This window comes from Oncorhynchus keta, chromosome 7 (assembly GCF_023373465.1).
Source record: "Oncorhynchus keta strain PuntledgeMale-10-30-2019 chromosome 7, Oket_V2, whole genome shotgun sequence".
Classification (NCBI taxonomy): Eukaryota; Metazoa; Chordata; class Actinopteri; order Salmoniformes; family Salmonidae; genus Oncorhynchus; species Oncorhynchus keta.
The window spans coordinates 23,636,050-23,662,441 of NC_068427.1; the positions used below are offsets into that span (position 1 = coordinate 23,636,050).

At 40.6% G+C, this 26,392-nt stretch overlaps 1 protein-coding gene across 1 annotated transcript in view; it reads left to right on the forward strand.

Moving 5' to 3' along the window:
- The first annotated feature begins 793 nt into the window (after positions 1–793).
- LOC118386178 (ankyrin repeat domain-containing protein 10-like) overlaps positions 794–26,392 on the forward strand; it is a 31,225-nt gene continuing 5,626 nt past the window's right edge. The window contains exons 1-3 of the mRNA XM_035773682.2: positions 794–1,166; positions 5,450–5,602; positions 8,810–8,901. Of these exons, the coding sequence (XP_035629575.1) occupies positions 969–1,166; positions 5,450–5,602; positions 8,810–8,901 (443 nt within the window). The 5' untranslated portion in view covers positions 794–968. The remainder of the gene's footprint in view (positions 1,167–5,449; positions 5,603–8,809; positions 8,902–26,392) is intronic.

Here is a 26,392-nt window from a genome sequence, read left to right on the forward strand (position 1 = left end):
TTAAATAAAGATTTAAAAAATAAAACATCTGGCCGTGATTAGACACCCATGTGTCCTTGTAAACTGGTGACCCCCAATGTTTTATTATATTTGAGTGACTCAAGCGTTACAACAAAATCAATGGGCTAAAAAAACTAGCGAAATAACGTTTGCTGACATGGGCTAGTTGATCTGGACATTTCTGAGAAGTTATAAATAGCTCTCTAATGTATGAAATGACTGACATGAGAAGAGGAATACTGCTGATCTCCTCGCGCACTCCACAGCTTGGGAACCACTGAGCTTGGCCACAGTAATAGTAAGTAGGATAAAAGTTTTCCTTAGCAGGAAGTGTTACACGTATTTATGCATAAACCATGCACATACTGAAATCACAGTCAAAATAGCCCGACTGGTATATGTGGATGTTTTGACCTACCTTAGCTGAATATAGGCTACTACAATCCATTGTTTTAAAAATGTTCATACTGAGTAGTAGACTATCTGAGCTTATTTTGTGAATCGTAGACTACAATATGTAACCCAATCTTATGTTTCATTGTTGAAATAAAAAGTTATTTAGGCAGATGTTTTTGTGCAATCTAATTGCAAAGAGTCATGCATCCAATTGTAAGTAGATCGGCTGGGTTTGTTGACGTTTTGCAGGTATAATAGCCTAGGATACAGGCAGAGATTGGCCGTATTTCTATTACGTGTATCAGATAATAAGGTGTGAATTTAGTGCCGAGTCATGCGTACAAAACTCCATTCCTGAATTTGCAAGTCGCTTCAAGTTTTATTCTCAGTGCATTGGACAAGAAACTCGAGCCTCATCACTGTCTCTGTGTGCTCAATGTTGCAAGCAAGCAGGGTGACGGTGCCTTAGTGAAAAGGCACTCAAAGAAGCATTACCACAATAATTACATTTGGAAACAGGCGACTGCGTTTACCGGTACCTTGCTAAAATAGTATTTTATATTAGTTTGATAATGTCGGTGGGCATTCAGTCGGGATTTTCAAGTGAAGAGGTTCTGAACGTTCGCTTCCCACTCCACCGGGCGTGCAGGGATGGAGATATCGGTGCGTTGTGCTTGCTGCTTCAGTGCACCTCAAACCCGGCGGACCTAGCAGTGGAGGACTCTTTCTATGGCTGGACACCCATACATTGGGCTGCTCATTTTGGAAAGGTAATGGGATTTTTTGTTTATTACCAAGAAATGAAAAGGCCGAGGCACAGAGTTTCTAACCATCTTTGGCCGGTTTCCAGCTGCCATTTTAAGACTGACTGACTGAATTATAAATATCTAGGTAACGCTAGCTAGCTAGCCCTTGATCATTACTTAGTTCGATTAGATTACACAAGTCATTGGATGAAGGCGTCTTCGGGGGGAGTTTTGTTAAGGTCCCTCCCTCCCTGACACGGTTCGGTCTGAACATTAACATGTGTCTCTTGCGGTACGGGGTTGGAAGCATAGGGACCGTATCATTCATATTAGCCAGAAATAACAATTTGATACACACCTTGATAACGTGGGCATATCTCCACGTTTACAGCGCTTGTTTACAGAAAACAGATGGAAGCCAAGAGGTGACCACCTGTACTAATTAGCTATCTAGCATGCTCCGAACACCTGTGTCTAAGTTTAACTCGGTAAGTGTGGTTTCTTTGATATGTGCACCGGTTACAGTGTGGCGGGCTCGATTGTGTTTATTGGTTGCGTTGGAAAACCAATAACCTGTAACGCGCCAAAAGGCGTTTTGTAAGCACACAGGACTCCTTCCCATGTGTAAGTGTATACATACACATTGTAAACAAGTCAACCGAAGGACGGGGTGAGCTCCACTCCAGCCTACCTGATTGTTTAACTAAGAGGAACATTATAAATGTTTTTTTTCTCCCCATGTTTTTTTATTTATTTAAGTCAGTTAAAGACCAAATTCTTATTTACAATACCGGCCAAACCCGGACGACGCTATAAGCCAAATGTGCGCCGCCCTATGGGACTGCCAATCACTGCCGGTTGTGATACAGCCTGGATTCGAACCAGGGTGTCTGTAGTGACGCCTCTGGCACTGGGACGCAGTGCCTTAGACCGCTGTGCCACTTGCTGCACAAATCAGCCTCATCACTGACTGAATGCTGATCGATTTGAGAGAAGTGAAAGTACAATAGCTACACTGTATAATTTGTCAATCTATTTTCAGCACACACTGAGAACAACACATTCTGCCCTCTATTTCCCTGTCCCTGCCTGGTTAGTGACAGTATGCTAGCTCAGCCTCAGGCATTTACTGAAATCGAGTCATCTGTTGACTCTCCTCTGTGCTACTGAGTTATTCACACTGTTACTGTATCCTGTTACTGTTAGAGCAGGGTTTTACAAATAGCCCGAGGCATTTTCTGCCTGACTCAATGACTGAACACAAGGCAGTTTGTGGTTGTGAGAAGCATAGTTTTCTCACTTGTGTTGATCATAAAAAACTAACTTGCACAAAAACAATATACAAACAAAATGGAACATGGCCAACTTCCAGGTTACATCCTTGTCTAATAAATGTCCTGCTACAGCACTGTTACTACTGCTGCAAAAAAAATATGTTTGATCAAGCCACTCTCACGGAGGGTCAGACTGTATTTGCATAGGGGTAAGGTAATCCCCCCCCCACTATTTGACATGTCAAATAGTTTGAATTAACAAAATAAAACCATTAAAAACACCCTTTATAGGTTGGTTTAACACCAAATGAGATGGCAGGTCCCATGAGGCTGTTGGTAGAGCATGGTGCTTGCAACACTAGGGTTGTGGGTTCGATTCCCACGAGGGACCAGTACAAAAATGTTTGTACTCACTACTGTAAGTCACTCTGGATAAGATACATTACACAAATGTAAATGTGATATAGTTATTTGGATTGATGCATGATTATATTGCCCTGGTGGTGGTTAACTGGGTCTGATTTAGGCTTTGGCGGTATACCATATACCGGAGTATTTGGAAATAACTACAAATGTTTTTTCAATACCGTTAACAATTTTTTACATTTTGATCTACATTTGAATGTTGAAGCTACTTTTAAAGTAAATACCTGCAGTCAACTTGTGCAATATGTTCAGAGATTAAGAAGATTGCCTTCTTCATTTCACCGGTCACATCATTTTCCATTATGAAGTTTACCGGTAGTACCCGTTCACATGGTGTTTGTTGTGTGCTTGAAACAATGAGATACCGGAGCCTTGTGACTCACTCGCTGTTGTGCAGCGCGAGCCAGGTGATCTAGTTACAGAATGGAATTCACAACTAAATGTTTGCCAGCTAAGATTTCTTATAACTATTAAGTTAACTGTTTAAAATTTGCTAAATGCTCTGCAGTTGTGCATTTGGTGTGCTAAATTAGTTGCTAGTTAGCTATCTAGCTAAGTGGTTAGTGTCTTTGAAAATCAAAGCTTCGCTTGCCAGTAACAGCAGAAAATCGCCTCGTGGATCAAGAGCCTTGTTAGCATTGCTAACCTTCGTATTAAAAAGGTCTAAGTGGTGTTTGAAAATAGCGTCCCTTGTGTTCAGTGGCGGTATTACCAAATATCCATGTATGGCTGAAGGTCGGTATGACAATCTGGATACCACCCCAGCCTAGTGTGATTTGTACCGGTTGTAAAATAACTACAGGGAGGTATTTGATGACAGGAAATACTGATACTGTAGGCCTTTTCTTTTGTATTTATTCACTATACTGTTTTGCTTGATGCCTGTGCATTTCCTCACAGCAGGATAGACACAACAGGGGGCTTTGACACACTGTATTGGAAGTTTACATAAACTAGTTTTAATGACTCCAACATAAGTGTTTCAACCACTCCACAAATTTCCTGTTTAACAAACTATAGTTTTGGCAAGTCTGTTAGGACATGTACTTTGTGCATGACACAAGTCATTTTTCCAACAATTGTTTACCAACCGATTATTTCCCTTCTAATTCACTGTATCAAAATTCCAGTGGGTCAGAAGTTTACATACACTACTTTGACTGTGCCTTTAAACAGCCTGGAAAATTCTAGAAAATGATGTCATGGCTTTAGAAACTTCTGATAGGCTTATTGACATCATTTGACTCAATTGGAGATATACCTGTGGATGTATTTCAAGGCCTACCTTCATACTCAGTGCCTCTTTGCTTGACCACATGAGAAAATCAAAAAATCAGCCAAGACCTCAGAAAACGAATTGTAGACCTTTACAAGTCTGGTTCATCCTTGGGAGCAATTTCCCAACTCATGAAGGTACCACGTTCATCTGTACAAACAATAGTACGCAAGTATAAACACGATGGGACCACGCAGCTGCCATATCGCACAGGAAGGAGACGCGTTCTGTCTCCTGGAGATTAATGTACTTTGGTGAGAAAAGTGCAATTCAATCCCAGAACAACAGCAAATGACCTTGTGAAGATGCTGGAGGAAACGGGTACAAAAGTATCTATATCCACAGTAAAACGAGTCCTATATTGACAGCCTGAAAGGCCGCCCAGCAAGAAAGAAGCCACTGCTCCGAAACCGCCATAAAAAAGCCAGACTACTGTTTGCAACTGCACATGGGGATGTAGATTGTACTTTTTGGAGAAATGTCCTCTGGTCTGATGAAACAAAAATAGAACTGTTAGGCCATAATGACCATCGTTATGTTTGGAGGAAAAAGGGGGAGGCTTGCAAGCCGAAGAACACCATCCAAAGTGTGAAGCACGGGGGTGGCAGCATCATGTTATGGGGGTGCTTTGCTGCAGGAGGGATTGGTGCACTTCACAAAATAGATGGCATCATGAGGAGGGGAAATTATGTGAATATATTGAAGCACCATCTCAAGACATCCGTCAGGAAGTTAAAGCTTGGTCACAAATGGGTTTTCCAAATGGACAATGACCCCAAGCATACTTCCAAAGTTGTTGCAAAATGGCTTAAGGACAACAAAGTAAAGGTATTGGAGTGGCCATCACAAATCCCTGACCTCAATCCTATAGAATATTTGTGGGCAGAATTGAAAAAGCTTGTGCGAGCAAGGAGGCCTACAAACCTGACTCAGTTACACCAGCTCTGTCAGGAGGAATTGGCCAAAATTCACCCAACTTATTGTGGGAAGCTTGTGGAAGGCTACCTGAAACGTTTGACCCAATCAAACAATTTATAGGCAATGCTACCAAATACTAATTGAGTTTATGTAAACTTCTGATCCACTGGGAATGTGATGAAATAAATAAAAGCTGAAATAAATCATTCTCTCTACTATTATTCTGACATTTAACATTCTTAAAATAAAGTGGTGATCCTAACTGACCTAAGACTGGGAATTTGTACAAGGATTAAATGTCAGGAATTGTGAAAAACTGAGTTTAAATGTATTCGGCTAAGGTGTATGTAAACTTCTGACTTCAACTGTGTGTGTGTGTGTGTGCAACTGTATATATTTCTGTCTCTTCTCAGTTGGAGTGTGTGATGCATCTGGTGCAGGTGGGCTGTGGGGTCAACGCGGTGACCACAAGGTTTGCTCAGACACCCACTCACATCGCTGCGTTTGGGGGCCACCCAGAATGCCTGCTGTGGCTGCTGCAAGCTGGCGCCGACATCAACAGACAGGTACAGTGCACATGGATGCACACACACACACACACACACACACACACACACACACACACACACACACACACACACACACACACACAGTAGGAAAAGGGGAACAGACGTAGTAAAAATGACAGCAGCCAGTGTTTGTGAGAGGGGCTGAGCTCGGACTGATCCAATCAAAGGGATCATCCTATCTTTGGGCCACCTGACCCTTGACCCATCTGAATAGGTACCAGTTACACAATTAGATTGAACTTACACTATCAGTCAAAAGTTTGGACACACCTACTCATTCAAGGGTTTTTCTTTATTTTTTAAACTATTTTCTACATTGTAGAATAATAGTGAAGACATCAAAACTATGAAATAACACATGGAATCATGTAGTAACCATAAAAATGTTAAACACATCCCAATATATTTGAGATTCTTCAAAGTAGCCACACTTTGCCTTGACAGCTTTTTACACTCTTGGCATTCTCTCAACCAGCGTCACCTGGAATGCTTTTCCAACAGTCTTAAATGAGTACCCACATATGTTTTTCCTTCACTCTGCGGTCCCCAACCCCAATGTTCATCCCAAACCATCTCAATTGGGTTGAGGTTGTTTGATTGTGGATGCCAGGTCATCTGATGCAGCACTCCATCAGTCTCCTTCTTGGTCAAATAGCCCTTACATAGCCTAGAGGTGTATTGTGTCATTGTCCTGTTGGGGAAAAAAATGATAGTCCACTAAGTGCAAACCAGATGGGATGGCTTATCGCTGCAGAATGCTGTGATAGCCATGCTGGTTAAGTGTGCCTTGAATTCTAAATAAATCACAGTGTCACCAGCAAAGCACCTCCTCCATGCTTCACGGTGGGAACCACACATGCAGAGATCATCCGTTCACCTACTCTGCATCTCACAAAGACACGGCGGTTGGAATCCAAAAATCAAACATTTGGACACATCAGACTAAAGGACACATTTCCACCGGTCTAATGTCCATTGCTGGGTTTCTTTGGCCCAAGCAAGTCTTCTTATTATTGGTGTCCTTCAGTAGTGGTTTCTTTGCAGCAATTCAACCACGAAGGCCTGACTCACATCTCAACATCAACTGTTCAGAGGAGACTGTCTGTTACTTGAACTCTGAGGCATTTGTTTGGGCTGCAATTTCTGAGGCTGGTAACTAATGAACGTATCCTCTGCAGCAGAGGTAACTGGGTTTTTTTCTGTGGCAGTCCTTATGAGAGCCAGTTTCATCATAGCACTTGATTGTTTTTTGCGACTGCACTTGAAGACATTTTCGAAGTTCTAGAAATGTTCCTGATTGACTGACCTTCATGTCTTAAAGTAATGATGGACTGTCGTTTCTCTTTGCTTATGTCAGCTGTTTTTGCCATAATATGGACTTGGTCTTTAATCAAATCTTCTGTATACCACCCATGTCACAACAAAACTGATTGGCTCAAACGCATTAAGAAGGAAAGAAATTCCACATGTCATGTTTAACAAGGTTACACCTGTTAGTTGAAGTGCATTCCAGGTGACTACCCTATGAAGCTGGGTGAGTGTCACGCCTTGGTCTTAGTATTTTGTGTTTTCTTTATTATTTGTTCAGGCCAGGGTGTGACATGGGGTTATGTTATATTGTATTTTCGTATTGGGGTTTGTAGTATTTGGGATCGCGGCTGAGTAGGGGTGTTGTATAGGCTTGGCTGCCTGAGGCGGTTCTCAATCAGTCAGGTGATTCTCGTTGTCTCTGATTGGGAACCGTATTTAGGTAGCCTGGGTTTCACTGTGTATTTCGTGGGTGATTGTTCCTGTCTCTGTGTAGTTTCACCAGATAGGCTGTTATTAGGTTTCACGTTCCGTTTGTTGATTTGTATTTGTATAGTTATTTCATGTCGCTTTTTTCATTAAAGACATGAGTAACCACCACGCTGCATTTCGGTCCGACTCTCTTTTGACAAACGAAGAACGCCGTTACAGTGAGAGAATGCCAAGGGTGTGCAAAGCTGTCATCAAGACAAAGGGTGGCTACTATCTCAAATATACATTTTTTTTTTGTTGCTACGTGATTCCGTATGTGTTATTTCATAGTTTTGATGTCTTCACTATTATTCTACAATGTAGAAAATAGTAAAAGTAAAGAAAAACCCTTGAAGGAGTTGGTGTCCAAATTTTTGACTGGTACTGTATATTTTAAGAGGAAAGATATCCATTCTGTTTTGTGGCTATGGTTGTTATTACATCTATAAAACCTCTTCAACCCCGTGTTTGTTACGAGCCCCAGCGAGCCTGCTTTTATCTCCGTGCTGTTCTATTAATGACTGACAGAAAACCACTAGTCTGTGTGTGCACACGTACGCTTATCTACATATGAATGGACAATATTGTTTTTATTTAGACTTGATGTCATTGGTGTTTGTTCTTCTGACATGTTATTTTGTTTACACTCCTGTCTTGTGTGCACACATTTTCACTGACCATCTGACGCTTCACTGCACCACTCAGAAACATCTGAATAGTAGGTCATGATGGCATAACTCTACCTCTACTCTTGGCTTGCTGCATAATGTTACTGTTATTTCTAATAGAGCTTTAATACAGCTTACATTAAAAATGTCAACACCCATTTCAAAAATGGCCATACAGTTTCCCCTTCATTAAACCCATCACCCTCTTTTAACCCCTCCCTTGTATGGAATGAATAGAGCCACCCAGGGATGAGGTGCAGGGTGGGTCACCACTACAGCATGTCAAATGGCCTACATTCTCTGGATGTGAAGAACAGCGGTTATGGATGGAGGAGGGATATGTTGGAAAAACACTCAATCTCTCTCTTTACCACTCTTTCAGCTCCTCCCTCACTTTCTCTCTCATGGAGGAGGGATCTATTTAATAAAAAATGCTCGGTCTTGCCACAGCCTTCTACATCTCTCTCCCTCTCTCTCTACTGCCTTCTCTCTTTCTCTCATGCGTGATACTCTACAGCCGTGTGGCCCGCCTTGCAGCTGGGGTGAAGAGTTCACTCTGCCTCTGGAGAACTTTACTCTGGTGTCTGGCAGACCTCACCAGACACTGCTCTAAGGGAAATGAGAGGGGGGAGGCTAACCTGTTGCATATTATTGCAGCACAAGAAACCAATGTGAGCAACTGCTTCAGTTTGTGTAAATGCAGTGTGTAACGTATTTCTTTCCTTCTCTTTCTCTATAACCTCCCTCTCTTTCTCAGGACTATGTGGGTGAGACACCCATCCATAAGGCTGCCCGTGCAGGCAGTTTGGACTGTGTCAACGCTCTCCTGATTCAGGGGGCGAAAGCTGAGTAAGTCGTGCTACTGCACCCCCTGTGTGCTCTGTCTACCCCTCACTGTAACACCCAAAATCTCCTATACCTACACATTTACAGGAGGACTCCATCAAAACCTGAACAAGCTGTGCTTTTTTTTAATTTTTAGGACAGTTGACACTGTGCTCCATGTTCAAACTTTGGAAATTGGTGTGGATTTTTTGGGAATGGTTCTTAGGTTCTCTGGATAGATAATGAAGTAGAATAACTGCACAGGGACTACCAGTGGAATAACATATGTTCTTACCCTGAAACAAGTTATTTATGTGCAGATATGCTGTGTTTAGAACTTTTTTTTTTTTTTCAAAACTTGATTAATAAAGGTAAGAAATCTAGCTGCCTGTACTTTGACTTTGTTACAAGGTAATTACAGGAGTTATACCCTTAGTTAGTAGTTACCCTGAAATTACGCCTATGACAAGTAATGTGTTGCTGAGATTTCCTCCTCCGTGTGAGTCCTGTTACTGTAGCAACCAGACAAGGAAAGCAGAACAACATGTCTTTGGAAGGATGGATGTTTCCAGATAAATGGAGAACAATAATACAATTCCTGATAAATTTATGCTGAATCCCAACATGTTGCTCCGCAAATCCACTGCTGTTCCTCAATTTGGGCCATCTGACGTCACAACACTCCCTACTCCAAGGGATTCTAACTCTATTCCTGGAGAGGTACGGGAGGGTGCAGGCTTTTGTTCCAGACCTGTACACACCTGACTCAATTAATCATGGTCTTCTGTTTGGACAATGATTACCTGAACTTAATGTGTGTGTTCAGGGCTGGAACAAAAGCCTACATACCCAGTAGCTCTTCTGGGCCAGGGATGAATACCTACATACCCAGTAGCTCTTCTGGGCCAGGGATGAATACCTACATACCCAGTAGCTCTTCTGGGCCAGGGATGAATACCTTAGTCTATAAACTGGTGTGTGAGAATCTCTCCCTCCTGCACTAGTCACAGTCTGATCATGGAGCGGTGTCTTTTCAGGGGAAAATATTTGTGATACCTCTATTGTTTTTGGTGGAGTTTTCCTGCAAATGTGACCCAGGTTGATAAACTTTACCATCTGCAAATTATTTTGATATGTTTAAACTGTAGATTATTATTTGTAGAAATTAATATAGCATTACTGTCTCTTTGTTCACGTTTGCTTTGGTAAGTGTTTTTCTATAGCTGTCGCGCCTGACCAAATGCACATTTCCTCATTACGAACCTGAAGAGGAGAAATGGACAATTCCTGGTAGATTTGAACAAAATGGAGGTAAAAATGTGTTTTTAAAATCTTTTTTACTTGCTCGGAGATGACACTGAAAACACATCAAATGATGTCCCAAAACCCCTTAATGAGTTTCTGTCCTCGTTGAACCAAACAATGTGAAATGATTGGATCGGATAAACTTTTAGGCAATGTGGCAGAAACGCCACATAACAAACTGGTTTCACCTATCTAGTCCTTTTCTGACCATTTGTCATAAATAAAAAAACATCTAGTTGAGAATTTGTTTATCATATCAGGATGTAGCCAGCCTGGTCTCCCATCACTATAAAGGGCTGATGCAGTGCATGCAGGTAAATGGAGAGCGAGAAATATGGAGAGGGACACACTGACAAAAAAGTATGAATACTGTAGTATTAATTACTCCCATTTGTTCTTGTCAGCAGATTGGTTGAAACATTAAATGCATAATCCAAGATAAATTTGCAACCTTTCTTAATAGAAATAGAGAATACAATTATATGCTGTGCAGCAGCTCCTATGATTTGACAAAGGATAGAAGCTGTTGCTGTTTGAAAAAGGCTTGTTGGGTGATATCAGACAACACACAGAAACTACTCCAGCCATTCAGCGCATGTGCCCAAAGTTCCAGAGAGCTGATAAGTCGTTTACCTGACGTGAACTACACAGTCCTACACTGCCAGTCCTGTTTTGTGTTTTGATTGAGTGCATTTGATATACCTGAGAGGAATTGGACTATGACTCAATACTTGCACAATCCCTCACAACTAGCAGGGCTTGAAAGGTCTGTGTTAGACATGATTAAAATAGATACAGATGAAGCTCTGCTCGCCATACTGTGGATGTGCTTCTAAAAACGCTCTCCGTGCCAGCTACTTTATCTCCTTGCAAGTAAATGGGTTCATATTGTGATCTGAAACAAAGGTGCCCAATCAAACGTTTTATTGAGGGTAGGCTATATCTGCAGTTTCCCACAAATGACGGATGTAAAATGAACAGTCTCAAAGAGGAGAGAGATTATTTTAGAAGGCATGGTATAACACTGATGGATTTTTAATATAGGCCTACATTTGCTCTTCTGTCAATTATTCTGTGGGTTAGACGCTGCCTAATCTCAGTTAAACCAGAACTAATGTCTCGCGTCATGGGTCAGATGCTCAATGAAGTTCTGGGTGCATTCGGAAAGTATTCAGACCCCTTCGCTTTTTCCACATTTTGTTACGTTACATTCTTTTTCTAAATAATACCCCATAATGACAAAGCAAAAAAAAACATTTTTTTTGAAATTTGCTAATTTATTACAAATAAAAAAACAATACCTTATTTACCTAAGTTTTCAGACCCTTTGCTATGAGACTCAATTGAGCTTAGGTGCATCCGGTTTCCATTGATCGTCCTTGATGTTTCTACAACTTGATTGAAGTAAATTCAATTGATTGAACAGGATTTGGAAAGGCACAAACCTGTCTATATAAGGTCCCACAGTTAACAGGGTATGTCAGTGCAAAAGCCTCCATCGTTCTTAAATGGAAGATGTTTGGGACCACCAAGACTCTTCCTAGAGCTGGCCGCCCAGTAAAACTGAGCAATTGGGGGAGAAGAGCCTTGGTCAGGGAGGTGACCAAGAACCCGATTGTCACTCTGCCAGAGCTCCAGATTTCCTCTGTGGAGATGGGAGAATCTTCCAGAAGAACAACCATCTCTGCAGGACTTCACCAATCAGGCCTCTATGGTAGAGTGGCTAGACGGAAGCCACTCCTCAGTAAAAGGAACAGCCCGCTTGGAGTTTGTACAAAAAGCACCTAAAGGACTCTGACCATGAGAAACACGATAGAACTCTTTGCCCTGAATGCCAAGCGTCACGTCTGGAGGAAATCTGGCACCATCCTGACAGTGAAGCTTGGTGGTGGTAGCATCATTCTGTGGGGATGTTTTTCAGGGACTGGGAGACGAGTCAGGATCAAGGGAAAGATGAACGGAGCAAAGTACAGAGCGATCCTTGATTAAAACCTGCTCCAAAGCACTCAGGAACTCAGACTGGGGCGAAGGTTCACTTTCCAACAGGACAATGACCCTAAGCACACAGCCAAGATAATGCAGGAGTGGCTTCAGAACAAGTCTCTGAATGTGCTTGAGTGGCCCAGCCAGAGCCCGGACTTGAACCCGATCAAACATCTCTGGATAGACCTGAAAATAGCTGTGCAGCGATGCTCCCCATCCAACCTGACGGAGCTTGAGAGTATCTGCAAAGGAGAATGGAATAAACTCCCCAAAGACTGGTGTGCCAAGCTTGTAGCGTCATACCCAAGACGACTCGAGGCTGTAATCACTGCCAAAGGTGTTTCAACAAAGTACTGCGTAAAGAGTCTAAATATTTTCGTGTTTTTTTTCCCCTGAAGTTGTTTTTGCTTTGTCATTATGGGATATTGTGTGTAGATTGATAAGGGGGAAAAATGATGTAATCAATTTCAGAATAAGGCTTAAACGTAACAATGTGGAAGTAGTCAAGGGGTCTGAATGCACTGTACGTACTGAATGTTAGTGCATACATTTAGTCAAGGCCACCACCATGCCCTGCAAATAGTGCTTTACCAACAGTTTTAGGGTGCTCCTCATTGTATGACCAAGTGCCATCGTGTTTAGGTCGACAGATACTAGAACCATTAACTTCTACAAGAGCAGTATTGAATCCTTGACAAATACACATCTGTTAGTGTGGGCAAGACACATTGTTGACAGCAGACCGCAGAGACTGCCTCAATTTGACAGGGATCTAATTATTTCACAGCATATTTTAAATTAGTTACTAAATGATAATCATTGTCTGTTTAAATTGATTATACCTTTTTATCTGTCTCAAGGACAAATTTCTCACAAACATGCATAGTCCGATTCACTCAAGGGAATGTTTTTGCTCCCCAAAATTCTTAGCAAGTGTTGGAAGGATTCACCCTGAAGGATAGATCAACATTTAAGGCAGAAATAGGTGGATTAGTTACAGTACCCTCTTCGTGTCATCTGTGGGACAACCTGTAGCCTATACCTTTTTCATCTGTCCGTTAAAACCCCAACGCACACACCTTAAACCAGAAACACCAGTGAGTTTATATGCCATGTTTATATTTTAATTTCTACCACTACCTGGGTTTACTATATCACTTTTACAAAAACCTTTCTGATCAGGAAGAAACTACTTTTATTGCCAGGGAGAAACAAAAACCAGCATGACACTGTAGGACTTGAGAATTTGAGTTCTACATCCCTGAGCTAGTGAAATGTAATCTCTCTTTTAGGTGACTATAGGGTACTCTACTCCTTATTTCAGCTGACATACAGTGAGTTATGCCATACTTCATTGAGGTGAATTGTATTTTAATTTCTGGCAGGCGCTATGACAATTTTTAGGATTCTCAATTCTCATCGTGTAGAGTTACGACCTAACCAAACGTAGTATAAATTATAGTCGTACAAACCCAAATTCCAACAAGCATTGTAGAACAGATTTAGACAATATTGTTATGGTAATATTGTTAACCCAGGTTAAAAAATGGAAACCGCTTTGTATTGGGTTAAGGGGTTGGTGGTCTATGGCATTTATAATCACTGGTGACAATTTCAGTGGGTGGAAAACGATCACTTCTAGAATATTTTAATTCTATTCATTATGATGAAATGTGCATATGGTCACTAGCCTCTGAACAATTTTGAAAGCTGTTTGTTTTTCCCTAAAGGTCCTAGAAATGCTACTGTGCAGCTGTTTGAGTTACTGTTTGTCACAAAGTTGTTTCCTTTGACAGCTGTAGCTCATGTTGATTCTGATGGTCCACTATTCTAGAGTATGTAAGAAAAAGGCAAACTAGACAGGAGGCTCATGGCAACAGATTTTCATTTTTCTTTACTATACATTCTCAAATTCAAAAACATTGCCCTCTAAGCAGTGACGTATTAAGAAATTATAGGTGAAATTAAAATTATTTAAAGCCTTTTAAAAGTATTGTTAGTTGTCTTCATTTTTGTTCCCTGCAATCTTCTATTGCCCTATGGTGCTTCAAAAGGCCAAAGGTTTTGACCAATAGCAAGCAAACAAGTTATAAAATATAGGCTAATCTATATGAAACCAGCTTTTATTTTTTGCTTTGGAAAAACTATTTTGAATAGAGCCATTTTGTCCTGTGCTTAGTGGTTGCTTCACTATCTGCTCTCAGTACCCAGAGGGAGCTGACAAAACTGCAATGGAAACACATTTGACTGGTGATTTCTATGCTGCTGAAGGCAGCTGTAGTTTGAGTAAATCTAGCCTAATAGTAATTGAAGCACCAGCCAGTTGTATGCAAAGAAGGCTTAACAAAATGTGCATATTGGTTTTATGAAATATAACATTACTAAATCTCTTATTTTTTTATGTTCAGATGTTTACTTACTAGTATATAAATGGCAGTGCTACATAAATGCATTCAGCTTTAAATAGCTTCTACAAACATAAGGTTGTTACTGGGCCTGTAGTTGACCAGCCAGCTCTAGCTACTGCAAACAGCTCTTAGTTGCACACAGACATTCCAATACAGACTGGTGCCATTTGTGCCAGGTTTCCGCAGCTGCTTCCTTTGAATTCTGGAAGTTATGTCTGTGTCAGGCAGATTAATATTTGTATGAATCATATGCTGCAATATTGCAATTTCCCACTGTTACCAACTATAAGTTTACCTTTTAAAATAATTTTCTGTAGAATAGGGAGAATATTGAACTATTAAATGCACAACTCTTTTAAACCTGTTATCTTACTCTCAAAATACTTTGTCTAAGCTGCTGTCTGGTGTGACTGTCAGACAAACGCGCGCACACACACACATTCTTTGATGCTCTAGTAATGGATGCCTCCCGTACCAACCACCACCATTAGTGAGGCACTCTGTCACTGTGTTACATGGCACAGTTCCACAAGGATGATTCCATTCTGAGAATGTTCCCTTGTCTATACATGAACAGCCCATCCTCTTTCTCTTCACTGTGACATTCACAATCGTTGAGCCACAGCATCTCCAGCATGCTACCAGATCCCATAGACTTCCAGTCATTGTGCTAACACTATTTATTTCAAAATTACTAAAATGCTCAAACTTGCTTTTGTTCTTAATCAAACTGATTTGATCTGATATTCCTTGGTCAAACTCATCCCCCTGTTTCTGCTGCTGCACACATCATTCATAGTTCTAGTATCATATCTCTCACTGTCATAAACAGAGCTCTTTCTCACTTCTGAAGAGGACATTTCAACCTTTACCAATCACAGAAGTCGCCATCATGACTGTTGCGCTGGGTTTGTTCTGCTTCGTCACTTTGCCCCAGTACTCTTTCCCTCCCGCTTTATGCTGCTCTACTGGTCGTCGCTGTGCCCTAAACTTAGAATGACCTTCTCCTTGGACATCTGAGCTCCTGTCTGCTGCCCATTGCCCCCTCTCAGACTGACCTTTAGTACCGCTGCATTAATGTGCTGCATGATTTTCTTCGGAGGCTAAGTAAATTAGGCTTCTCAAACCTCCACAACATGAAGAGCAGCTAGAATGACTTCCCTTGAAGAAAGAGCAAAGTATGTTGACCATAACCTTGATATAAATCAAATAAAATGTAATTTTATTGGTCACATACAGCGGGGCAAAAAAGTATTTAGTTAGCCACCAATTGTGCAAGTTCTCCCACTTAAAAAGATGAGAGAGGCCTGTAATTTTCATCATAGGTACACTTCAACTATGACAGACAAAATGAGAAGAAAAAAAATCCAGCAAATCACATTAGGATATTTAATGAATTTATTTGCAAATTATGGTGGAAAATAAGTATGACAGAGGTCAAACGTTTTCTGTAAGTCTTCACAAGGTTTTCACACACTGTTGCTGGTATTTTGGCCCATTCCTCCATGCAGATCTCCTCTAGAGCAGTGATGTTTTGGGGCTGTTGCTGGACAACATGGACTTTCAACTCCCTCCAAAGAGTTTCTATGGGGTTGAGATCTGGAGACTGACTAGGCCACTCCAGGACCTTGAAATGCTTCGTAAGAAGCCACTTCTTCGTTGCCCGGCCGGTGTGTTTGGGATCATTGTCATGCTGAAAGACCCAGCCACGTTTCATCTTCAATGCCCTTGCTGACGGGAGGTTTTCACTTAAAATCTCACAATACATGGCCCCATTCATTCTTTCCTTTACACGGATCAGTCATCCTAGTCCCTTTGCAGAAAAACAGCCCCAAAGCATGATGTTTCCACCCCCATGCTTCACAGTAGGTATGGTGTTCTTTGGATTCAACTCAGCATTCTTTGTCCTCCAAACACGACGAGTTGAGTTTTTACCAAAAAGTTATATTTTGGTTTCATCTGACCATATGACATTCTCCCAATTTTCTTCTGGATCATCCAAATGCTCTCTAGCAAACTTCAGACGGGCCTGGACATGTACTGGCTTAAGCAGGGGGACACGTCTGGCACTGCAGGATTTGAGTCCCTGGCGGCGTAGTGTGTTACTGATGGTAGGCTTTGTTAATTTGGTCCCAGCTCTCTGCAGTGTGGTTCCAGCTCCCCCCGTGTGGTTCTGCTCAAAGTTCTTGTGATCATTTTGACCCCACGGGGTGAGATCTTGCGTGGAGTCCCATATCGAGGGAGATTATCATTGGTCTTGTATGTCTTCTATTTCCTAATATTCCTCCCACAGTTGATTTCTTCAAACAAAGCTGCTTACCTATTGCAGATTCAGTCTTCCCAGCCTGGTGCAGGTCTACAATTTTGTTTCTGCTGTCGTTTGACAGCTCTTTGGTCTTGCACATAGTGGAGTTTGGAGTGTGACTGAGGTTGTGGACAGGTGTCTTTTTATACGGTTCAAACAGGTGCTATTAATACAGGTAACGAGTGGAGGACAGAGGAGCCTCTTAAAGAAGAAGTTACAGGTCTGTGAGAGCCAGAAATCTTGCTTGTTTGTAGGTGACCAAATATTTATTTTCCACCATAATTTGCAAATAAATTCATTAAAAATCCTACAATGTGATTTTCTGGTTTTTGTTTTCTCATTTTGTCTGTCATGGTTGAAGTGTACCTATGATGAAAATTACAGGCCTCATCTTTTTAAGTGGGAGAACTTGCACAATTGGTGGCTGACTAAATACTTTTTTGTCCCACTGTACACATATTTAGCAAATGTTATTGTAGGTGTAGCAAAATTGTGCTTAGGAGCTAGAAGCAGAGCTGCCATATCTGTCTGCGTCATCTTATCACTCAAGATGTGTGATTTTAATGAAATATTTTCATTCTCTTGTGAAATCACTGAAGCCATGGAGCATGTCCTTGTTTGTGGGTTTGTCCCTGAACCACCTCAAATATCTGAAAGAGGATCATTTTCTAAGAAAAAAATGATAGTTCAACCATCTATCATAGTGTTTTCTGCATCTCAAGACTCAAGTTCAACGTATTAAGACGATGACCTATTTTCTTGTTGTTTGTCAGTGGCAGTACATTGACAAGGACCGTGGCCCATTTATTCTGGACAGGTGCTTTTCTTGTGACCTGATCCATGTTGAATCATCCTGCACAAACCATGAATATCTCAGCCGGCATACTTACTCACAGAAGCTTGGTTGTCTTCTATTGTTGGTTCAGTTATTTTTTTTCTCCCATCAACGTTTACATGATCTTTCCAGATCATTTACCCAATCTCTTGGTATCATTATTCACAGATATTCTTCAACAATACATGCATGGAGCAGCAAGTGCAGCAAGGTAACTTCCTTGTTAGGGAATTTCAGGCCAAATGTTCTGGTTTATTCAAATATATAAATCAAATGTATTTATAAAGCCCTTCTTACATCAGCTGATATCTCAAAGGGCTGTGCAGAAACCCAGCCTAAGCAATGCAGGTGTAGAAGCACGACTTAGCAAAACAGGTGTAGAACCCTAAATGTATGGTTTTACTTCACCATCATCATAGGGCAATGAATATTAATTAGTGTTTGTTTCATTCAAATAGTTATCCATTTTGATTTTGACGTGGGGAAAAAATGGCATAATTCGCAATCAAAACCTTAAATATCTAGAAACATGCGTAGATCGTTTTGAACCTAAAACATCAAACTTTATTTAATTTCACTTTTTGGATTCTCCTTTTGAATTTCTTGTCATGAGCCTCTAGCACTTTTAGGGTTTTACAATGAGCTATTCCAGGGGGTAAGCTCAGTAGATTTAGTGAATAGAGAATCACTCTGGGTAGTGTAGTGGATAGAGAAAAGTCCAGAGTAGAGCAGTCACTAGGGTCATACTATTTAACTGTATATAATGCTAACATTATAATGCTATAAATATTTTGCTTGTATAAAAGAACCTGTTCTGTTTTTGAATGTCACCTTCCGTATTAACCCATTTCTATGATATACCGTAAGATCTGTTTTGATTATCTGATCTTCTGTCACATTTTCTCTTATGAAAGTGGCAATGAGAAGAGAGAAAATACTTAATAGAAAAACGTATGATCTCTTCTTTTTTGTACTGTCAACAAATAAGACTCAGAAACCTCCACATCTCAATGTTTTGCAGCCATTGAATTCGAAATGACTTGATTTTTTCAAGTAATCCTAGAAAAGTGGGAGAATAGACACTGCAGAGTCTGCCCCGTTCCCTGGGATAGCCGTACTGTTGTGGCATTGAGTGTTCTCACTATCGCTTCCTATCTACAAACTGGCAAACTGTTGAGGTATTTCATGCGGTGATTGGTTTTAATGCTAGGACATTTATGAATATCTTTTAAATAGTTTGATTTCTTTAGACATGTTTAGACCTGCATGCTTTGCTTAATATTACCTGTCCCTGTATTTGATTTGTAAACTAACCATAGGACCCATTTTATGATTAGTGATCTTTTAATTAGTCCTATGTAAAGTTACAGGTCAGCATGATTTTTAGGATCTCTCTCGAAGGTGATAGGCTAGCAACAGAAGGCAGTGGTTGTGTGTTCACAACTGAAAAGCAAAGCATACCAGGCATTTAAAAGAGAAATTAACGCTTCCTTACTTACTACTCAGTTTTGGACATGGTCATCCTGTATTATAAACTGGGTGGTTCAAGCCCTAAATGCTGATTGGCTGAAAGCCGTGGTATATCAGACCGAATACCATGGGTATGACATACCATTTATTCTTACTCCTCTAATTATGTTGATATCAGTTCATAATAGCAATAAGGCACCTCAGGGGTTTGTGATATATGGCCAATCTACCACGGCTAAGGGCTGTGTTCTAGCACTCCTCGTTGCGTTGTGCATAAGAACAGCCTTTAGCTGTGGTATATTGGCCATATACCACACCACCTCGGGCCTTATTGCTTAATTATAGACCATTTAGAATCCAACAGGCTGATTATTCAAGGTACTGTATCACCCTTTAGCATTCACACACATGACGGGTCTCAATAACAGGACATGAGTGTGATTGTAGATATCATTGTGTTTCAAATAAAGTTGGTGTTCATTTACCGCTCTCTTCTCGACCTGAACTACGTCAAACTTTGCAGTTAAACAAAAAATCTAAATTGATCACTTTGTACTACACGAACCAAATGGGAGAGGGTGGGAGATAGAATGTAGTTGGCTAGAATTCAGGGGCAGGAAGAGGGGGGGAATGCAAGGCTTCCCTTATCTAAGGGATTTGCCCTAAGCAAGACTGCAATCAGTCTGTTGTTCATGTCAGCTCTGGCGTCATTCGATTGGCTCCCGTGCTGAGCTATGTGATGAGTTGCACCAGAGACTAAGAACCATAGCTGAAAACTTCAGAAGAGCTGCAGGATCAAAAACCCACTTAGCTTAACTGAGTGTTTTTACTTTTCTATTGGACATTCATCGTTAGTAGGCACATTTACAACATTCAGTGATGTGAGAGCTGACATATGTTGGTATATTAATCAATTTGGCCACTGGATGTTTTTGACTCATCCCAGAAACCAGGTTACCATTATTGTGGACCTGTCTCCAAATATAATTCACAGGGGGAAGGGGGATTTCCTTTTGTCCATTGACGGTTTAAAGCCAAGATGACAAATGCAGTTAGAGCAACTAAAATAGTTTCTCCAGTGCCGCTCTGATCCTGTGAAGGGAAATGCTACATTATCAGGCTTTAACAGAACTCTCAAAACAGTGTTCCCAAAATAGAGGGTTTTCTATGGAGACCCTTACACTATATAGTACAAAAGTATTTTACATTGTGGACACCCCTTCAAATTTGTGGATTTGTCTATTTCAGCCACACCCATTGCTAACAGATGTATGAAATTGAGAACATCGCCATGCAATCTCCATAGACAAACATTGGCAGTAGCATGGTCTTACTGAAGAGTTCAGTGACTTTCAATGTGGTGCCTTTCCAACAAGTCAGTTTGTCAAATTTCTGCCCTGCTTGAGCTGCCCCGGTCAACTGTAAGTGCTTTTATTGTGAAGTGGAAACCTAGGAGCAACAACGGCTCAGCCGTGAAGTGGCAGCCACACAAGCTCACAGAACGGGATTGCTGAAGCGCGTAGAGTGTAAAAATCGTCTGTCCTCGGTTGCAACTCATTACCAAGATTCCAAACTGCCTCTTGAAGCAACGTCAGCAGAAGAACTGTTAGTCGGGAGTCTTATGAAATGGGTTTCTATGGCCGAGCAGCCGCACACCATCCTAAGATCACCATGTGCAATGCCAAAAGTCGGCTGGAGTGGTGTAAAGCTCAGTGGAAGCAGTGGAAACTCGTTCTCTGGCGTGATGACTCACGGTTCACAATCTGTCAGTCTAACGGACAACTCTGGGTTTGGCGGATGCCAGGAGAACGCTACCTGCCTGAATGAGACGGCATAGTGCCAACTGTAAAGTTTTGTGGAGGAGGAATAGTGGTCTGGGGCTGTTTGTCATGGTTCAGGCTATGGCCCCAGTGAAGGGAAATCTTAACGCTACAGCATACGATTCTCTGCTTCTAACTTTGTGGCAAAAGTTTGGCGAAGGCCCTTTCTTGTTTCAGCATGGCATTGCCCCTGTGCACAACGAGGTCCACACAGAAATGGTTTGTCTAGATCTGTGTGAAAGAAGTCGACTGGCCTGCACAGAGCCCTGACCTCAACCCCATCGAACGCCTTTGGGATGAATTGTTACGCCGACTGCCTAATCACCCAACATCAGTGCCCTACCTCAATAATGCTCTTGTGGCTGATTTATTTATTTTTCCCCCTATATTTTAAGATATTTCTCTTTAACATACAAATAAGCATGTGTTCTGTTCTGAAATGCATAGCAGAGATTTTCATACGCTTAAAACTACACATGTAAGATTTTTATATACTCTAATAAAGGTGAATTTAAAGTGAAACATCTGATCCAGCTGAACTTATTGAGGATCCAAAGTTCCGATTTAGACATTATCGCTTCGTCTGGATGGATCATCTGTCCACAACTCTGCTTGAGTCAAAGGGCCATTATGCTAAGATTGTAACGTTATCTACAGACTCATTCAAGTGCAATAATGAATTGCTACATTGAAGCAAATTTTCAAGAGACATTTGATATATTTTCCGTTTGTCTCTACAGTTGTATTTCAGTAGCTAGAGGTCATGTATGTAGTGTTAAAAGCATATCGTCCAGCAGGATTTCATAAACTAATCTTCGGAATACTGATATCCACTTTGAGGGTTCATGATTCAAGCACACTTTACTTGAATGGTTGTTCACAATGGCTCCATTGCCTATGTTGGAAGTTTTTCATATGTTTGGTGCCAGAAGCTAGACTGGATGCCAGTCTGTTTCTGACATATCCAACTCGCATTGTTGTTGTCATTCCAAACAATATGGCATGCTACTGACAAATGAGGAGTTAAACCATAAACACACTGGCATCAAGTCTGGCCAGAAATCTGATTTAAACTGTAGCCCTATGAAAGATCAAATGAGGGGCACTATGTGTACAAAGGAACAAGGCACCACATAAAACAAATCTATAATATTTTGATTCTTACTGTGTCTTTATATCTAATGTGTTGCATCCAAATCTTTAACTTTTATTATGGAGATAATTGATTGTAATAACAATTTGGATTTAATTATTTAAGTGAATGGGAACATGTGGTTCTACTGGTAGTTCATAATATTATATAATTATTATATTTGAGCTATTCTTTTTACATGTTCAGTCCTTTTAACTTATTGGACTAAGTTCTCTAGTTCTTTAAAACCAGTAAACTGATGGGTTAAGCCTATATTAGTGTTGTGGTTGTGTGGCTTAAAAATAGCTTCTAACCTGTCACATTGATACTTTTGGGCGAATGGTATCCTATCAGTTACTTCAGCATCTGCTAACATACAATTAGCAAACATTCTGTGTGATTATGTTCAACCAAAAGTCACTTTCATTCATCTTTTTGGGATGTTATTTCCAGGATTCCTTCTTCAAGCCCATGTTCTCTACTTTTCTAACCAATTGTTTTTCTTGTAATGAAGAACACTTTTGCAGTTTGTTCTAAGAAAAAGAGAAGCAACCTTTTTAAAAGGATCTGTCAGGACCCGGTTACGAACCCGGGTCTCCGGAGTGAGAAACAGTCACTTAACCAACTGAGCCACGAATAGTCGGCAGAACCCAGAAGATGAGGCAGACACAGCAGTACTTGAGACGGTGTATTTAATGAAGTAAAAAGTGAAGTTCTTCAGGAAAACATGTAACTCCACAACCTCAAAAGGAATCCTACAAGAACAAAGGTAATCCTCCAAGACAAAAAAGGTAAATCCACAAGGTGGAAGGTAAAGCACAAAAAGCCTCAAAAGATACTCAAACAAACAAACAAACAAGAACAAAAAACAGAATTCCACAAGAGAGTCCACCAGGATCAACAAGAGTTCTCAGAGTACTAGGGCTGGGTGCTAACATACAAACACAGAGCAAAGAACAGAGGAATACAAAGGGTTTAAATACAATCAGGGGAAACCAGGCACAGGTGCAAATAATAATGGGGATCAAGGGAAAACAAAAGGTCAAAAGGCACAATGGGGGCATCTAGTGACCAAAAACCGGAACAACCCTGGCCAAATCCTGACAGGATCTTAGTCAGTCTAATTTGATCCATAATAAATGAGTCTAGTTCAAGGAGATGGAGTTGCTAGCTATCCTTTTTTTCTCTTTAAAAAAAAAATCCCTTTACTTTAAATGGATAGTTTGGGTTTTTGGCAATGGGGCCTTTGCCGATGAACCCGTTGATACCATTTTATGTCTCTGCGTGCAGTTTGAAGGAAGCGCAATGACTTGAAGTTTGTTGACTTCCAGTCTTTGCTCTAATGCTAGTTAGCATTGGCTCGCAAAACTACCTTTTAATTGCCAAAATCCTGAACTATTATTTTAATGAAACATCTGGTCTTTGTCAGTGACAGCAGGGGGTGGGTCCAGGCCTGGGGTGGGATGGGATGGGATAGGATAGTAAGGTTGGAGGGGTTAGACATATAATACACATGACATACACATAGTATAATTATGTTTTGTTGATAATAAACTACAGTATATCTGGTTTGTCCCTTCAACAAATTCACTTAGTGTTGGGTTGAAATGTTACCTGATTACTAATACAAAAATAGGCAATTTTTCAGAAGCGAGAGCAGTGTCTACTTTGGTGTCAGGTTCTTTGTGCACATAATGTTCCCTACACTGGTTGTATTAGATTCTCTGGCACCCTGAAGGATTGTTACTCCTCTTAGTGAGACCCGTCAGTCTACAGTACATGCTCACAAATTCTATATGACCAAAACTTTTGCTTGAAGGTGGGATCTCTTGGAAGCGTTAATTTTTGTTTTTTCAAACTGAGTCAGAATGGGGGGAATGGGATATGGATGCAAGTTAATCATGTGTGATTTTTGTTTTGTTTTTATTCAACAGAGGAATGTGATCTTAAGCACGTTAATTACAGTGCATTTTGATTTAATTTATTGTTTTGACTTTGTACACATTAAGATAGTTCTAGGGATCGTAAGAAAGACAAAGCACTGAGTTTATGAATGAGTGAACAACAGTATCTAAACTGGAGAGTATATATTTCTTCATGGATGTCACTGGGTTGCTACACCTTTCACTTTATTCACATTTATAACTCATATTTGAAGCGTGCCTCTTCAGGGTGCTCATCTAGAGAACCCTCGATGCGGTGTTGCATCAACATTACGTCAATTTTTGACTTAATTAAATCGTGTAGCAAATATAGAATATGTTACAGTATGTGGTCTTTTCTGTAGCCTACAGGCTGTAGATAAATTGTATGACAATGTAATGAGACTGACAGTTTTTACATGCAGGTTTCTCTGATCAAATAGCCTAACCTAAATGACACCCGATCAAATAGCCTAACCTAAATGACACCCGATCAAATAGCCTAACCTAAATGACACCCGATCAAATAGCCTAACCTAAATGACACCCGATCAAATAGCCTAACCTAAATGACACCCGATCAAATAGCCTAACCTAAATGACACCCGATCAAATAGCCTAACCTAAATGACACCCGATCAAATAGCCTAACCTAAATGACACCCGATCAAATAGCCTAACCTAAATGACACCCGATCAAATAGCCTAACCTAAATGACACCCGATCAAATCCAAATATGCGTTGTCATGTTGACAAACAATCCTAAAAACAGCTGTACAACTGTTGTCCAGGAGTTTCACCCCATTGACATGATCAGTAGTTTCAAGTTTGTATCTGTCAATGTTTGACAAGCTGGTTATAGCAAAAAAATTAAATACTTCTGCATTTCCCGCAGTGTAAACACATTGCAAATAGGCTCACTAACTCCTGATGAAGTTGGATATCTGATATTCAGAGCTTAAATTGCCAAGTTGATTAGTCAGAGCATTTATGACTAATAAAGCCTATGCAATGGCCTGTTTTACTAATGGCCATTCATACAATTCCATTGTGGATGTCATGGCAGGCTACTACACCCCAGTAAGCACGAGCCAACGTCTCTCTTTGTTCCTGTCTGGACAAAATGTATTTTTTTTGTGTGTTTTACAAGTGGTGGGCTTACCACACAGATGGGCATTCATAAACTTAAATCTCAGGAATAACTGTAGGCTATATGTCAGTAAGCACAGACCAACACTAATGCCTTTTTGGTTGTCTTTTTTTTTTTTTTTTTTTTTTGTACAGTCCAAAATCTGAATCAATCATAGACATCTATAAATTACATCTTTTCAACTTTAATTTAGAAGCAATCAGGCAATTTTTTGGAACATCGGGAAAATACATATTTTTCAACGTCAGGAAAAGATACCGTTTCAACATCCTGGAAAATATGCATTTTAAACATAAGGAAAATACACATTTTCATCTTTCATACAGAACCTAAATTGAACCCAACTTCAACGTCTGGAAAGTATGTATATTACACGTCTTTTCAACGTCCTACAACCCCTTACAGCAACACTGCTGTAGCAGGTTATTTGCCTAGTGCATCATTGCAATCTATATGAGGCAGAGACTGCCCACAAGGTCAAGTGTTTCTCATTTCTAAATAATAAAACAAAAAAAGTTCAATTATAACGGGGGACCTGCCTCGAATGCCCTCTTCCCCTTACAAAGACCTGGTTGTTCAGCTTGGGAAATTATTTTGCCACGGAATCCAATGGTGTTTAGCCTCAGAACAACAAGTGCAGAATGGTTCTCCCATTAGCCAGCAGAAATGTTTGGCGATTGGCATCCAAACAGTCAAGTTTCGGGCCTCTGTTAGCTTAGAGTATTTTTCGAGACACTTCCTGGAAATGAATTGAACCATTTCCATGGAATCTTTTTGGTCTGCTACAGCACATGACAGGAACAGTGACCAGGCAATTATCTACCTGGTGTCTGTTTTTGTTTATGACCTGCTTAGAAGCGGGTCACTGGTTTGGCCCTGTCTGATCGCTTTAGATGGCCAATTTTGGCTTAGTAGCCAGGTTAGAGTAGTCCTATCTTTTTAGACTAATTTGCTTTGATGCTCACTTTTTTTTACTTTTTACCCAACTGATTTTAGAAGTCCAGACACAGAAAACAGCTCAAACACTGATGCTCTGAATTGTTACCCACCCAGTGACATCATTGTCTTCTTTCTAGCATATCTATAAGCATTATGGAAATCGTGATCAGAAATCATGATCAACTATGCTCACTGCATTGCTGTTCGCTCATTCATAAAGTCCTACTGTAGGTTTATTACAGGTT